The sequence below is a fragment of the Drosophila guanche genome, unplaced genomic scaffold, assembly GCF_900245975.1.
Source record: "Drosophila guanche unplaced genomic scaffold, DGUA_6, whole genome shotgun sequence".
Taxonomy (NCBI): domain Eukaryota; kingdom Metazoa; phylum Arthropoda; class Insecta; order Diptera; family Drosophilidae; genus Drosophila; species Drosophila guanche.
Window position 1 is genome coordinate 12,547,065 of NW_022995743.1, and position 12,191 is coordinate 12,559,255.

Genomic DNA, 12,191 nt, shown 5'->3' on the forward strand with positions numbered 1-12,191 from the left:
CATATATGTTGTTAGTCTTTAAGTATTTAAGAATTTCCGTGTGATGCTTTGTATTATTCGTTCAATTGATTTCAAATCAAAAGGAAACCATTCGAAATATATATGTTGGAAAATGTATGACAAAATATCTGCACATTTATCTTTGGGATACCGCAGGTCAGAGGCACAGTTCAGCGTTCCAAACAAGCGGCCAATGGCCTTAGTTTAGCCTGTCGTCATCTCTTTGTGGGCTTTTGCTCCGCTTTTCATACGAGATAAGCAAAGACACGGCGGCCGCAAGCATAAAAGAGCAATCTGGCGGAGATAACACAATGAGTACAATCTGTGGGTTGGCCCATTTGCAAATCAGTTGACGCTTGCCACAGTTTGCCGCTGCAACGTTTCGCATCGCTCCAGAGTTCGGGGGAGTCACAGTCACGGCCAAGACAAGACAATGCCGCTGAAAAGTCGATCAAACGCTTAAAATGTAATCAAGTTCGGTTAGGGCCATATCTTATCTTGAGCCTTGACATATGCCAAAGGCTTTCGTGTGAATCACGGCGCAACCACTACTCATCCGGTAGATAGAAAACCAACCGAGTGTTAACTCATTTGGACACACATAATGGATAATCTTGGGGCACTGCTACTGGCCCTGTGCTTTTTTGTCTTCATGATCTTTCTGCTGCGCGTAAGTGGCCGACTGCTCCGGCTCCGGCTCCGACTGCTTGCCACAAACTACAGCCATCAAGTATGAATATTTTGCAGGTGCTGCTGCTTAGCTGGCGCGCCTATGCGATGTCGCAGAGCCTCAAGGATGAGCCAGGTGAGTGCGGGACACAAACATAAATATTTGCAAGAGTTTGGCCACTGAACTGGCGGCCCTACCCATTCTCCATAAATCATGGCACACACACACACACACACACACACACACTCGCATAAATGGTAGTCCCTGTCCATAGATATATATCTGTTTGCGCACATTTATCATATCGCCTCATTAGATACAGAACACAACACGGCACAGAAATCACAACCAGCCGTAAGTAAGCCCCTGGCTCGGGTTGCTGCTTTTGTCACCTTATCAGCTAATGATTACAAAGCAAATATGTGCCGGGTGTGTGTGCGTGTGTGTGGGTGCAGGTCTGACCCATGCCCGGATGGGCCATCAATTCGGAGCGGGCCAGTCTAGTTAGTCAGTTCGATCGAGCTTCGCCGCGTCGCCTTTGAAGGAATATTGAGATACACTTCGATTCGTGTTACGCAAAAATCAAGAAAATCGAGTAACAAAACGAGTTAAGTATGGCGCCCGCTATTAATAGCACCATTACCCCCCCAATGGCAAATCTGACAAGCACCACAAGGTCGCTTAATAATGCCACACTGGCAACAACTCCCGCTGGGTGGACCAACGGATATACCGCTGCCTGGGATGGTCCCTATGTGTACTACTATCCCAACTATGTGATGTACATAACGCTGGTGTTTCTGTTCGTCTTCCTGCTGCCGCTGGTTGTGATTATGGTAAGCTGAGATCGGCCACGGGTCTGCTGCTCCTTCTAACCCTCAAACTTTACCCCACTGAAGAGTGCCATGAAGCGCAAGCGGGAGGCGCAGGTGCGGGCCCTGGCTCTGCAGAGACAGCGAGGTAATTTGTCAACAGTTTTGTACTTTTAATTCAGCTATCGCTATATGACCTGCTTGAGTGCTTCGAGGAAAGCAAAGTTAATCAGTCCCAGGTAGAGGTAGTAACAGTTCAACTTGAGCAGCTCCCAGCGTTCGCGCAGCCGCAGCCAGAGGACGCGCGAACGCGTGTTGGCCAGCTGCGTCCGCTGCTCCGCATACGATGATTGGACACAGCACTTGGACATGACCCAGAAGGCGGGCATGCGGTTCTGTGTGCACAGCGTCGTCTCGATGCTCCGTATCAGATCGTTCGTCTTGAGGATGAGCAGCATCTGGCGATCCACCTGCGCCAGGACATCCGAAAGTTGAGGCAGCACCATGGACGTATTTTTCTGAAGCGTGTTCTTCTGCAAATGGAATCACATTAGCGTTAGCAGACAAAGAGAGAAATCGATGGAGGGACGCACCTCTTCTTTGGAATATTTGACTTTGGTGATGCCCTGCGTGACCGTCTCCCAGGGCCGGCCAGTCACCATGCAGGCAAACAGTCCGTACAGATCGCCCTTGATGCCCAGCTGCTCGCTGTGCAGCCGCATGGCCTTGCGGTCCACATTGAGTATGCTCAGCCAGAGCTTGGAGTAATCGTAGCGGAACTTGTCGGTCAACTTGGCATACAGCCCGTGGTCCAGCAGAATGATCTGCACACTGTGCTGTGGAGTGCGCCGCACTAGAATGTTGCCCGGATGCGGATCACTGTGCACGAAGCCCGTGCTGAAGATCATCTCCGAGTAGAGCTGGCCGATGCGATTGGCCACCGCAAAGGCGTCGATTTTGTGGCGCTTGATGTAGGAGAGGTCCGTGACATGGCCACCCTCCAGATACTCCATGACGAGGACTCGGGAGGAGCTCAGCTGCCAGTAGATCTTGGGCACGCGCAGCCAGCTGTACTTCTCGAATTGCTTGGCCACCTTCTCGGCGTTGCGGCCCTCGTTGATGAAGTCCAGCTCGTCGGGCAGGTTCCTCTTGGACTCCTCCACCAGCCAGTGGATCTTGAAGTCCGGGAATATTCGGGCCATCACAATGACCGCCAGCTCCATCGTCTTCATGTCCACACGAGAGTTGCCCTTCACATACGGATGCTGCACCTTGACAGCCACTACCTCGCCGGTCTTCAGGCGCGCCTTGTGCACCTGAGCGAGGGAGGCGGTGCCCAGCGGTTCCCGCTCAAAGTCATCGAATATGTCCTCTGGATTGCACTTGAGGTCCTGCCGGATAACCTTGTACAGGTCCTCGATGGGATTCTGGGGTGCGTCCGAGTGCAGCACCTTCATTGTCTGCACAAACTCCTTGGGCAGCAGATACTCCAAGGCGCCTATGTGCTGCCCCACCTTTATGTACACTCCCTTGTTGGTGCATATCAGCTTGAGCAGCTTCTCGGCCGCCATCTTGTGCACCCGACTCTTCTCAGCCTTGTACTCGGGCGACTCCTTGTCCCAGTCCCTGTAGTAGAGCTCCCGCTTGTAGGTCATCGTCACATCCACGACGGCAGCAGCGGAGCGCGACAGCCGCACAATTCCCAGTGAGTTCGGGTCGTAGTCGTTGGTGTGAAGACTCAGACCGGCGCTGACCAGGCCAGCGCCCAAGGCGCCATAGCCCAGAACGCGACGCAGCAACATCTATGGCAGCAGCAGCAGTTTCTGCTGTGGAACGTGAAGAGGTTTTGTTAAGTGTTTTTTGTGTGTGAAATGGAATGGCAGCGCGGGAGAAGTCAGTCAGGTGTGAAGTCAACAAGTTGTCAATGCCGATTAAACCTTGAGCTGTGCTCTGGCGGGCTTTACACGTTTAATTACCCCGGAGTTCTAGTTAGTTGGCACTTGAGCCACAAGCCAGAGTTCAATCATTCGTTTCGATCTTTGCACTTTGTACTAAGATATGTAAGATATGTAAGATTTATGTAAATGAAATGTACGCTCTGGATAATGCAACAGGTTTAGTCGCACTTTGATCTATCAGCGGGCTGCGGAAACTTTGCTGGTCCAAACAGCACAGAGCGTACATTTTCATTTACATATCTCTCGATATCGGTATGCCACATGCATGCATCTTAACTTTCACCCCAGCGTGGCGACAACCCGACTTACATAAACCTGACTGAAGGTGAGACGATCGCACAGCTCGAACTACTGCAAATAGTTTCACTTACTAGAGTTTTGTGCGCTTTTGTTGGCGCTGCTGGTAGTGCAGCCGCGTAAGGTAAACAACAAACAGAAACTTTATAGAAGCAAGGAAATTATTTAGAAACGCGCCGAACGAGCAACAGCTGCTCGGATGACGTCACAGCAGACCCAGCTGAGGGTAACAGCTAAAAGCTACTTAACAGACATTCATCAGTTCACAGTGGCCAGCTATCGTTATTTCTAAATGTTATTTAACAGCGATATGTTATTGTTTTAACAGCTGAAAGCTACCTGACAGTAATCGGTTAATAGTGCTTTCGCGTCTATCGTTAATTCAAAATTACATTTAAATGTGTTTTTTCTTTTCTCTTCCTACAGCCCGTCGTGAGATGGAAATCAGTGTGACGAACAACAATATAAATGGCGGATCCGCAACTGCCGCTGGCATCAGCAGCGTCAGTGTAGGCGACCAGAGCGACCAGATTACAGTGCTGCCGAAGACATTGGATCTGCCGCCCAGCTACGACGAGGCAGCATACCTCGAGCATAAGCAGGGAGTCAGCAATGCAGCCTCCACACTGACCATTGCCACCAACCTGGAGGTGGGCATCAATGAGCCGCCGCCAGTCTACGAGGCGGGTGCCGTGGCCACCACCACAACGACAACCACCACAACCTTCCGGGTCAACGGTCAGCCGCCTGTGATGTAATCTAAACACTCGATGCCGAAATTATACATTATATTTCATACTTATACGCGCTTATATACATAAATATATACGAGAAATTTGTACAGTAATTCTTACGAGCTATAAAAGTTTACTTAAATCTTTGATCGAGCAGCTAAATGCTGAAATAAACAAAGAATTATCGATGTTCTGTCAACTTTTCAGTTCTTGCTGGGAAAGTTGTGTACAAGAAAACTAAATCACTTCATGGACTTTTAAACTGATTTAACTGTTTTAACTTAACAGAACGAATTAACACAAACGTAATAATAAGGAATTAACATTTTAGAATTTCATCGAGTTTTGGACCCCATTTTCCGTACGGATCCTTTGGCAGTATGAATATGTTGTCGCACCACGAATAGCCCAGAACGCGCGTCTCTACAATCTTCTTGAATGCTGGATTCTCATTGATCAGATCCCTGTAGTTATCATTCGACACGACAGCTGCATTCCACTCGTATGCCAGCTGCAAAATGAAGCTAAAGGGTGGCGAAAAGCAAGCCATTAAATATGGGGAAAGTAACAACTGAATCAACGACTTACCGATCGTCGTAGCTGGTGGACATTTGGCCGGGCAAGTTCTTGCATGGAGTAAACACAATCTTGCCCTCCTTGTGCAGCTTGTCCAGTAGCTCGGGATTCGAGGATTTTGTCGCATTTTTGCGGAACATCGGAATCACAGCCTTGACTTTGTGGCCCATTTTATCAAAGTATTGCAGGCAGTATTTGATGCCCTCCGAGGAGAATATGTTTGAGTTGCCATGCCTGTCAGGGGATTGAGGGGATTAGGGCATTATTTAGGACACATCCCATGTCTGTGGGTCACTCACGCAAAGGCCACATTGCTGCCATCGATGATCACCGCTCTTTTATTTGATTTCGGCTCGTTGTCAGTCTCCTCGGATGCGTCGGTGGGGTTGAATGTGTTGCTATTGTACTTGCCCAGCACCTTCTTTTCGGCAGAGGTGAACAGGCTGTCGTTCATCCGGTTGCTCTTGCTTCTCCTCTTGATGTTATTCCTATTCTTTTTGGAGGAGCCGTTCTCCTTGGGCTCATTGGGTGGCAACGGAATGTAGTCGTCCTCTGAGGCAGCATCATCGATTACAATGACAGCATCGGAGCTTGGTAGGCTCTTCTCCGCCTTGGGCTCTTCGAAGCTATCAGCTATAACGATTGGGGGAGCATCCGAAAGGGCCTTTTGGGCCACCGTGGAATACAATAGCTTTTTCTGTGGTGTCGATGTGTATTGAAGAGCCGTTTCGCGGCGGCAGTCTTTGAACAATATTTGATGGGGTGAGGTAAGCAGTTCAGCGCGACGCTTGCAAAGATTGAAGTTTCTGTCACTGGTAGAAGGCCCGTCGCCATCACTGTCATCATCTTCATCGATGTTTATGAAAGCCGTTGGAGGATCCAACAGCACACAGTCATCATCATCGCTGCTTTGCAGCTCCTCAATTATTTCTCCATCCTCAATGGTTTCATTGCGATGATTTGGAGCTGAGTTTCCATTCGCCTGCGTTGCCTTTAAATATGTGATCAATGGTCCTAAACACAATCAATCTGAGCCTTACCTTCGCAGGCCTATAAAACTTTGGCTTGGGCAAGACTTTTGTCTCCACGGGCGGATCCCTTCGAAAGTCCAACCTGCGCTTAAAGTGTGGACTTTTGTTCATTTTGTATTTCTTCTTGATGGAGCTGAGCAGCTTCTTCATGTATTCGCGATTCGATTTCTTCTTCTTTTGTGCATTCTGCTGCAGTCGCTTCGGAGAGTTCTGAAATAATCGAAATGCAATTAGTTAAGTTCCGCAATGAGTCGTCTCACCTTTAGTCGTCTCACCTTGGCGCGAACATCTTTAAATTTCTTGAAGCGGTGGTCTGCCCGTGGCCCAGTAAAGTTAGCTGCTGGTGCCATTGCAGAGAGTGGTGGAACCTAATGACAAGGGAGAGAAATGTATTAAAAATGATTGAAATATAATGCTACGAAACCTTTTATACTTACTGTGAGCCCCGGTCCCCCCTCAACCCTTAGTACTCGAAATGTGCTTTGAGTAAAACAAAGTGCTTTGGATTTATTTTGTTTATTTGTGGGAATATGGAATGGTTTATTGGCTAGCTTAAAAGGGCTTACGTATACATTGGCATAAAATCTAACTAGTAGACACATTTTTGATTTTCTCTAGACCCCATGCACGCCCCAATCTGTCCCCTGTCTTTGGAGCAGTGTTGGTCATAACTAGCAATTAAATACACAGCTAAGCAGCAAATAAAGCGCCCTTTGGAATCAATATCTGAGCATTACTTCTTCAGCTCGAGTATCTCGCTGCGTATGTTGGCGCGTGCCTGCTCCTCGTACTTATCATGGTACTCCCCAGTTGCATATATCGAGGGTATAAGCAGCAGAGTCTCCAGCACCTTAATGCGCATGGCCTTGTATGTCGCATCATTCAGATTTGCGTACTCGGAGCGCAGCAGCGTCGTATAGTGCTTGTACTCCTCCGGCGAGGAACTTGTGAGTCATCAAATGAGCAATAAATTCGTTTCGTTTAAGCAAATACTTACGCTAGCACCACCAGATCAACGTCCTGCAACAAGTTGGCCTCATCGTCGTGGCACCAGTGCACTTCGTTTTCGGGTGTTTTGCGTCCCAACAGGTTGCACACCAGACTCTTCGTATCGTCCTGTTTAAGCCAACACAGCTATAGCCAATGGTCAATTGTTGTTGCACTCTTTATGCTACTCACGTCTTCGATGGTGGCCGCCTTGCAGAACTCCTGGAACACCTCGCAGTTCTGCTCGACACAGCTGCGGTTGCCATCAAAGTGGTAGTACTGGAAGAATGCGGCCAGCACAATGTTCGGATTTGTGCACTCGGCCAGGTGGGACTCCTTGCGCTGCATCATCTGGTGCCAGTTGTGATAGGCACGCGCGGGACTGTCCGTGCTCAGATGCTGCTGGATGCGAGTGAACCACTCATTGGCCACCTGCTCGGGCACATCGTAGTGGGCGCACACTTTTTTCCAGATCTCTTCCATTTTTCGCTGACTTTTGGTGGGTTTGTGTAACTGCTTTTGGCAACTTGGATTCGATTGGGACTTTTTCTGCCTTCGATGGTGCGATTCGTGTCAAGGTTTTTCTGGAACTTGCTCAATTTTTGTCTCTACTTAACTTTTCGGGTGCTGCTTGGCTACGGCGTTTGCGCACTGCCAAAGGGTACCACAACAATTCACTTCACACAACAATCAACAACACAATGAATCCAACACACGCGGGACAAGAGGAAATGCGCGTCGTTTTTTTAATCATAATATAATCTTATGTTCTTATATACTAGCACTTACAGTTATTCTGGTGTTTGCGCGCGAATTATCTACCTGAGGTCCTTGGGCCGACCTGTTGAGCAGCATCCGCGTGGTTTTGGATGAAGGCAGTCCATGTTTTTGCCGATGGCGATGTATCTGCCCTGGCGTCCTTTTATTCTTACGTTTAGCCATCAAAAGGATTCGTTGGGTATTAATTAAGTGGTTTAACTATTAATTTTTGCAAGTCTTAATAAAACGCTAAATCCGCACAGCTGTTTTTTGTGGGTTTTGTGGATCATGTGCACTTCGGTATTTTTGTGTTAGATGTTTCAGTTAAATTTTTATTAATACTTAATACTTTTCGTTACTTTTTGACATCGAAAGTGATTTGGCGTATATTTACAGTATATTTGATCTATTTGTGTGTATATATTTACAAAGGTAAGGGAAATCTCTGAGGTAAATTATATTTAAATAGATTTAAGAATACAAGAATTTCAAACATGTTTTCCATTGTTGTATTCACAGGATGTTTTAAGAAATTATCTTCGGTATATTTCTGAGGATCAGATGGTATATTATTTCGTGAATTCCGCGGCCACACTGTTGACAACAAATTCTTGCTAAAAATTAATAAACAAATACAATTCTGAATGGAACTCGATTTGTAGAAGAATATTCGGAGCATTTGATAGCACAGCATCATGGCAGCCTGTGTACTTTGTTTGGCTACCTCCACTGCGACCTACAACCTGCTGTCCGATGAAGGGATGCGGCTCAACATCAGGGAGACCATCAGCAAACATTTCCTGTTCTTTGAGGTAAGTTAATGGGGATATTTGAATATATTTGTAACTACAATGTCTCGTATTTGCAGCTACCCATTGCGGATAATAATTCGGAGGTAATCTGCCGGGAGTGCTGGCAAAACGTGAGCAGTTTCAATGAGTTCCACCAGCGGGTGTACATTCTGCACCAGCAGCGGCTGAGCGACTCCAAAAGTGTGCCCATCGAGTTTTGTGGAGAGACAGAGGCCATCAATCCACTGTTTGAGCTGGATGCCCTGTCCGAGGGATTCTTTGCTCCCGAAGCGGTTAAGGTGGAGGTCAACGAACTGGAGCCGCTGACCAAGGTGGAGTTTCTGGAGGATCCGGTGGACACTGGACCAAAAACTGCTACGAAAAGGAGCAGTGGAAACTCGGATTGGCCCACCACTGCGAAGAGGCGGATTAAAAATGAGCAGGCCGTTGGTAGTGATTCAGATGGAGACGTGCCGCTGGCGGAGTTCCTCAACACAGACGCAAGGAATGAAGCGAATGGATCGTCCGAGAGAAACGGCCGCCAGCTGAGAAGGAGTACGCGGCGTGGCCGAAAGCCAGCGCCCAAGCTGGAGCCCACCGAGCGGCTGAAAAAGGAATTGGCCTCAGATGACGATGATGGGGACAATGATTTTGTGGCCGCGGAGGCTGTTCTGGGCACGGAAGACAGCGCCAGCTCCTCCTCCTCATCCAACAGTGACAGCAGCGATGGGGACTCGGACAACAGTTTGCCGGATTTTGAGCCGGAAGAGCGATACGCTGAGATACCCAAGCGGGTCGTAGTCAAGCCCAAAAAGTACCGAAAGCGTCCGAAACCGTTGGTTCCGCCCGTCCGCATGAGCCGCGAGGAGATCGAACGGCGCAAGCTGCAGCAAAATGAGTACGATGAAATTATCATCAAGTTCTTCAAGAAGTTGTCCTGCGATATATGCAATCTTCTGGTGCAGAATTTTGCCGACATGCGAAGCCATCACCGCCTCACGCACAACATCGAATCGGGCTACGTGGCCTGCTGCGGGAAAAAGTTCACGATACGCAAAAACCTGGCAGAACATGTCATGGTTCACCAGAATCCAGACCATTTTATGTGCTCGCAATGTGGCAGAGTATTCCTGGACTCGCGCAGCATGGAGGTGCATGAGCAAACGCACATAGCTCAGCCCGACCAGGCGGAACCCAAGGAGAAGCAGGTCTATCAGTGCGAAAAGTGCCCAAAGACCTTCACCACCAAGGCAGCCATCGAATATCACAAGGTGTCCAAGCATGTGGCCAAGTCCGACTACAAATTCACCTGTCCCGAGTGCAACAAGAAGTTAGTTGCTTCTACGATGTTCTATTTAAACTCCAAACTTGATGTTGATTCCTTTGCCGTTTCAGAATTCCCACAGCGCGCAAACTGAAGGAGCACATGCGCTACATGCATGACCCAGAGACGGTCATCATGTGCGATAAGTGCGGCAAGACCGTGCGCTCCCAAACGAATCTCAAGAAGCATCACGAGCTGGAACATTCCGACGAGCCGCGTCCCAAGCCCGAGCCCGTGCAGTGCGAGATTTGTGGCACTTGGCTGCGGCATATGTCCGGCCTGAAGCAGCACATGAATACGGTGCACGAGCCGCCGGGTGGTGAGCATCGCTGTCACATCTGCAACAAGACTTCGACCAACTCCAGAGCACTCAAGCGACACATTTACCACAATCATCAATGCGAACGAAAGTTCAAGTGCGGAATGTGCGAAAAGGCTTTCAAGCGACCCCAAGATTTGCGAGTAAGTTTATCTTAGAAAGTCTTTCTAATTGGATGCCTAATCCAGCTTTATTCTGTAGGAACACACTTCCACGCACACCGGAGAGGTACTCTACACCTGTCCCAACTGTCCCATGACTTTCTTTTCGAATGCCAACATGTACAAACACCGCCAGCGGCTGCATCGCGCCGAATGGGAGGCAGACCGCAAGAAGCCGCTGCCGCCCAACATCATGAAAATCTCGCAGGGCGCCTCCACAGTCATGAAGAAGCGTCAAACCAACACGTCGATGTTCGCACAGTCGGAACCAGAGACAGCTGCTGCACAGTTGCTTAAGCAATAGCATTTGAATATTTACGATATAGATAAATCGTCAACCATTATTATTATTAACTCACATTTAACACAGATAAGTTAAGTCATAAATAAGTAGACGTCGACACACATAATATTTACAACAACACCGATGGCCCCCGGCCTTATCTAGCTTTCGTCCTGCGGTATTTTTATGGCTTCGCACATGCCCTCCTCCCGATGAATGCTCGCCCAGTGGCGAGACAGCTCCAGGCTGATGGCCTTGCGGAACACCATGCAGGAGATGTGTGGCAGCTTTTCGAAGCGCACCCTCAGCAGGCCCAATTTGGCCAGGGAGTAGCGCCAGTTCTTCATTAGATGCGCATTCTTGCCCACATGCTGAGAGTCGGGCGTTATGAGAACTAGTATACCTTCGGGGCGTAGCAGATCGTAGGCTTTCCGGCAGCAAAGAAGCCGCTGCTCCGCACTGGGCATGTACTCCAGCAGCAGACTGAATATAACACACTCGTAGTGGCTGGCGGGCAGACTCTTCACGCTGCCCTCGCACACATTTGGCCCTGTTAGACCTGGCGTAACATCCACTTTCAGGAAATCCGCTTGGAGCACGTCATCGGTGGCTGGGCACAAGTCAATTGCTGTCACCTCCAGATGCGGCGAATTGGCAAAGGGATTGAAACAGCTGCCCACGTCCAGCACCCGCAACCTGTCTGGTGGCTCCTCCAGGAACTGGCACGTCACTTCGCCCAGCTGCTGGTCGCTGGTGTATGAGTTTAGCAGTCTCTGTTCCCGCTGTCGTTTTTGCATGTATATGCCTTCGGTGAAGAAGTACTTGGTTATGTAGTCAATCGCCCACTTGATGCGGCTGCGAGCCTGCAGCTCCATGTTGCTGTCGTTCCTTTCCCATATGGCTGCCAGCTCCCGCATGGCGTTGGCGTACTCCAGCAGACGCTTCGCATTCTCTGGACTTGTGTGCTCCTGCCAGGCCACCTGGGCTCCATGCTCCTTTGTCAGCCGCCGGAGACTCTCATGGCAGTTCTTCACTATATTCGCAAGACGCTGGTGCTCTTCAGTGGCCATTATTTTTGTGATTGATGGCAATCAGTGCGACCACCAAACTAAACCGAAACCTATACCTTCTGATTATCAAAATATACCGAAATATACCGATGTGTTTCCGATTATATTCCTCGATTTTGATGTTCGCATTAATATTACTTGTTGGATTGAGAGTCTCACCCTCAAAATATAATTTTATCTTATTATTAAATGAATTTTCCAAAAGATTGGTTAGTTTTGAGGACACCTTGTAAAAAGATTTTTTAGGAATTAAGGCATAAACAGAAAACGTTCATCCGGTATGTAGGTATATTAGCATACATGCTCCATAAATATGTTGTGAATATGTAGAAATTGTGTAGTCACGGTGTACTTAGTATGTAAAAATGTAATTTGTTATATTTTGAAAATAGCGAATTGTGTAGAAAACTGATTCATCA

At 48.3% G+C, this 12,191-nt stretch overlaps 6 protein-coding genes across 8 annotated transcripts; 2 read left to right on the forward strand and 4 right to left on the reverse strand.

Moving 5' to 3' along the window:
- The first annotated feature begins 341 nt into the window (after positions 1-341).
- LOC117578885 lies at positions 342-4,660 on the forward strand. 2 transcript variants are annotated; one of them, XM_034264681.1, is made up of 3 exons: positions 342-670; positions 748-805; positions 4,164-4,660. In XM_034264681.1, exons 1-3 carry the CDS (start codon positions 605-607, stop codon positions 4,493-4,495), a joined length of 456 nt encoding a protein of 151 aa, XP_034120572.1. In that variant the 5' UTR covers positions 342-604; the 3' UTR covers positions 4,496-4,660. The 2 variants fall into 2 exon arrangements, with proteins under 2 accessions (XP_034120572.1, XP_034120571.1); XM_034264680.1 differs by lacking the exons at positions 342-670; positions 748-805 and adding exons at positions 1,145-1,506; positions 1,570-1,630.
- Positions 1,632-3,962, reverse strand: LOC117578882 (aarF domain-containing protein kinase 1). The gene is made up of 3 exons (XM_034264676.1): positions 3,812-3,962; positions 2,076-3,308; positions 1,632-2,015 (listed from the first exon to the last, which is right to left on the reverse strand). Exons 2-3 carry the CDS (start codon positions 3,282-3,284, stop codon positions 1,671-1,673), a joined length of 1,554 nt encoding a protein of 517 aa, XP_034120567.1. The 5' UTR covers positions 3,285-3,308; positions 3,812-3,962; the 3' UTR covers positions 1,632-1,670.
- Positions 4,511-8,138, reverse strand: LOC117578880. Of its 2 annotated transcripts, none has more exons than XM_034264674.1 (6): positions 7,855-8,138; positions 6,354-6,446; positions 6,088-6,288; positions 5,347-6,038; positions 5,060-5,281; positions 4,511-4,995 (listed from the first exon to the last, which is right to left on the reverse strand). In XM_034264674.1, the coding sequence occupies exons 1-6, from the start codon at positions 8,005-8,007 to the stop codon at positions 4,791-4,793; spliced, it is 1,566 nt and encodes a 521-aa protein (XP_034120565.1). In that variant the 5' UTR covers positions 8,008-8,138; the 3' UTR covers positions 4,511-4,790. The 2 variants fall into 2 exon arrangements, with proteins under 2 accessions (XP_034120565.1, XP_034120566.1); XM_034264675.1 differs by having other exon boundaries at positions 5,347-6,029; positions 7,855-8,136.
- Positions 6,579-7,742, reverse strand: LOC117578884. The gene is made up of 3 exons (XM_034264679.1): positions 7,258-7,742; positions 7,076-7,194; positions 6,579-7,022 (listed from the first exon to the last, which is right to left on the reverse strand). Exons 1-3 carry the CDS (start codon positions 7,546-7,548, stop codon positions 6,812-6,814), a joined length of 621 nt encoding a protein of 206 aa, XP_034120570.1. The 5' UTR covers positions 7,549-7,742; the 3' UTR covers positions 6,579-6,811.
- Positions 8,139-8,412: 274 nt separating the features above from the next.
- LOC117587207 (transcription factor grauzone) lies at positions 8,413-10,871 on the forward strand. Its single transcript, XM_034277759.1, has 4 exons — positions 8,413-8,636; positions 8,693-9,945; positions 10,011-10,401; positions 10,460-10,871. The coding sequence occupies exons 1-4, from the start codon at positions 8,520-8,522 to the stop codon at positions 10,721-10,723; spliced, it is 2,025 nt and encodes a 674-aa protein (XP_034133650.1). The 5' UTR covers positions 8,413-8,519; the 3' UTR covers positions 10,724-10,871.
- On the reverse strand, positions 10,734-11,812 carry LOC117587214 (S-adenosylmethionine sensor upstream of mTORC1). Its single transcript, XM_034277771.1, has one exon. It carries the CDS (start codon positions 11,770-11,772, stop codon positions 10,864-10,866), a length of 909 nt encoding a protein of 302 aa, XP_034133662.1. The 5' UTR covers positions 11,773-11,812; the 3' UTR covers positions 10,734-10,863.
- Positions 11,813-12,191: the final 379 nt, after the last annotated feature.

What these genes read in the sequence shown, in the direction of transcription:
- LOC117587214 (XM_034277771.1), bottom strand. Translation starts at nt 11,772, where the DNA reads ATGGCCACTGAAGAGCACCAGCGTCTTGCGAATATAGTGAAGAACTGC.
- LOC117578880 (XM_034264674.1), bottom strand. Translation starts at nt 8,007, where the DNA reads ATGGCTAAACGTAAGAATAAAAGGACGCCAGGGCAGATACATCGCCAT. An exon ending in TTAAAGATGTTCGCGCCAAG is followed by an intron (nt 6,289 to 6,353) that starts GTGAGACGACTA and finishes CGATTATTTCAG; the next exon opens with AACTCTCCGAAGCGACTGCA. An exon ending in TCCACCAGCTACGACGATCG is followed by an intron (nt 4,996 to 5,059) that starts GTAAGTCGTTGA and finishes GCCACCCTTTAG; the next exon opens with CTTCATTTTGCAGCTGGCAT.
- LOC117578885 (XM_034264680.1), top strand. Translation starts at nt 1,285, where the DNA reads ATGGCGCCCGCTATTAATAGCACCATTACCCCCCCAATGGCAAATCTG. An exon ending in TGCCGCTGGTTGTGATTATG is followed by an intron (nt 1,507 to 1,569) that starts GTAAGCTGAGAT and finishes ACCCCACTGAAG; the next exon opens with AGTGCCATGAAGCGCAAGCG. An exon ending in GGCTCTGCAGAGACAGCGAG is followed by an intron (nt 1,631 to 4,163) that starts GTAATTTGTCAA and finishes CTCTTCCTACAG; the next exon opens with CCCGTCGTGAGATGGAAATC.
- LOC117578884 (XM_034264679.1), bottom strand. Translation starts at nt 7,548, where the DNA reads ATGGAAGAGATCTGGAAAAAAGTGTGCGCCCACTACGATGTGCCCGAG. An exon ending in AGGCGGCCACCATCGAAGAC is followed by an intron (nt 7,195 to 7,257) that starts GTGAGTAGCATA and finishes TGGCTTAAACAG; the next exon opens with GACGATACGAAGAGTCTGGT. An exon ending in GTTGATCTGGTGGTGCTAGC is followed by an intron (nt 7,023 to 7,075) that starts GTAAGTATTTGC and finishes ATGACTCACAAG; the next exon opens with TTCCTCGCCGGAGGAGTACA.
- LOC117587207 (XM_034277759.1), top strand. Translation starts at nt 8,520, where the DNA reads ATGGCAGCCTGTGTACTTTGTTTGGCTACCTCCACTGCGACCTACAAC. An exon ending in TGTCCCGAGTGCAACAAGAA is followed by an intron (nt 9,946 to 10,010) that starts GTTAGTTGCTTC and finishes TTGCCGTTTCAG; the next exon opens with AATTCCCACAGCGCGCAAAC. An exon ending in AGCGACCCCAAGATTTGCGA is followed by an intron (nt 10,402 to 10,459) that starts GTAAGTTTATCT and finishes TTTATTCTGTAG; the next exon opens with GAACACACTTCCACGCACAC.
- LOC117578882 (XM_034264676.1), bottom strand. Translation starts at nt 3,284, where the DNA reads ATGTTGCTGCGTCGCGTTCTGGGCTATGGCGCCTTGGGCGCTGGCCTG. An exon ending in TCAAATATTCCAAAGAAGAG is followed by an intron (nt 2,016 to 2,075) that starts GTGCGTCCCTCC and finishes TTCCATTTGCAG; the next exon opens with AAGAACACGCTTCAGAAAAA.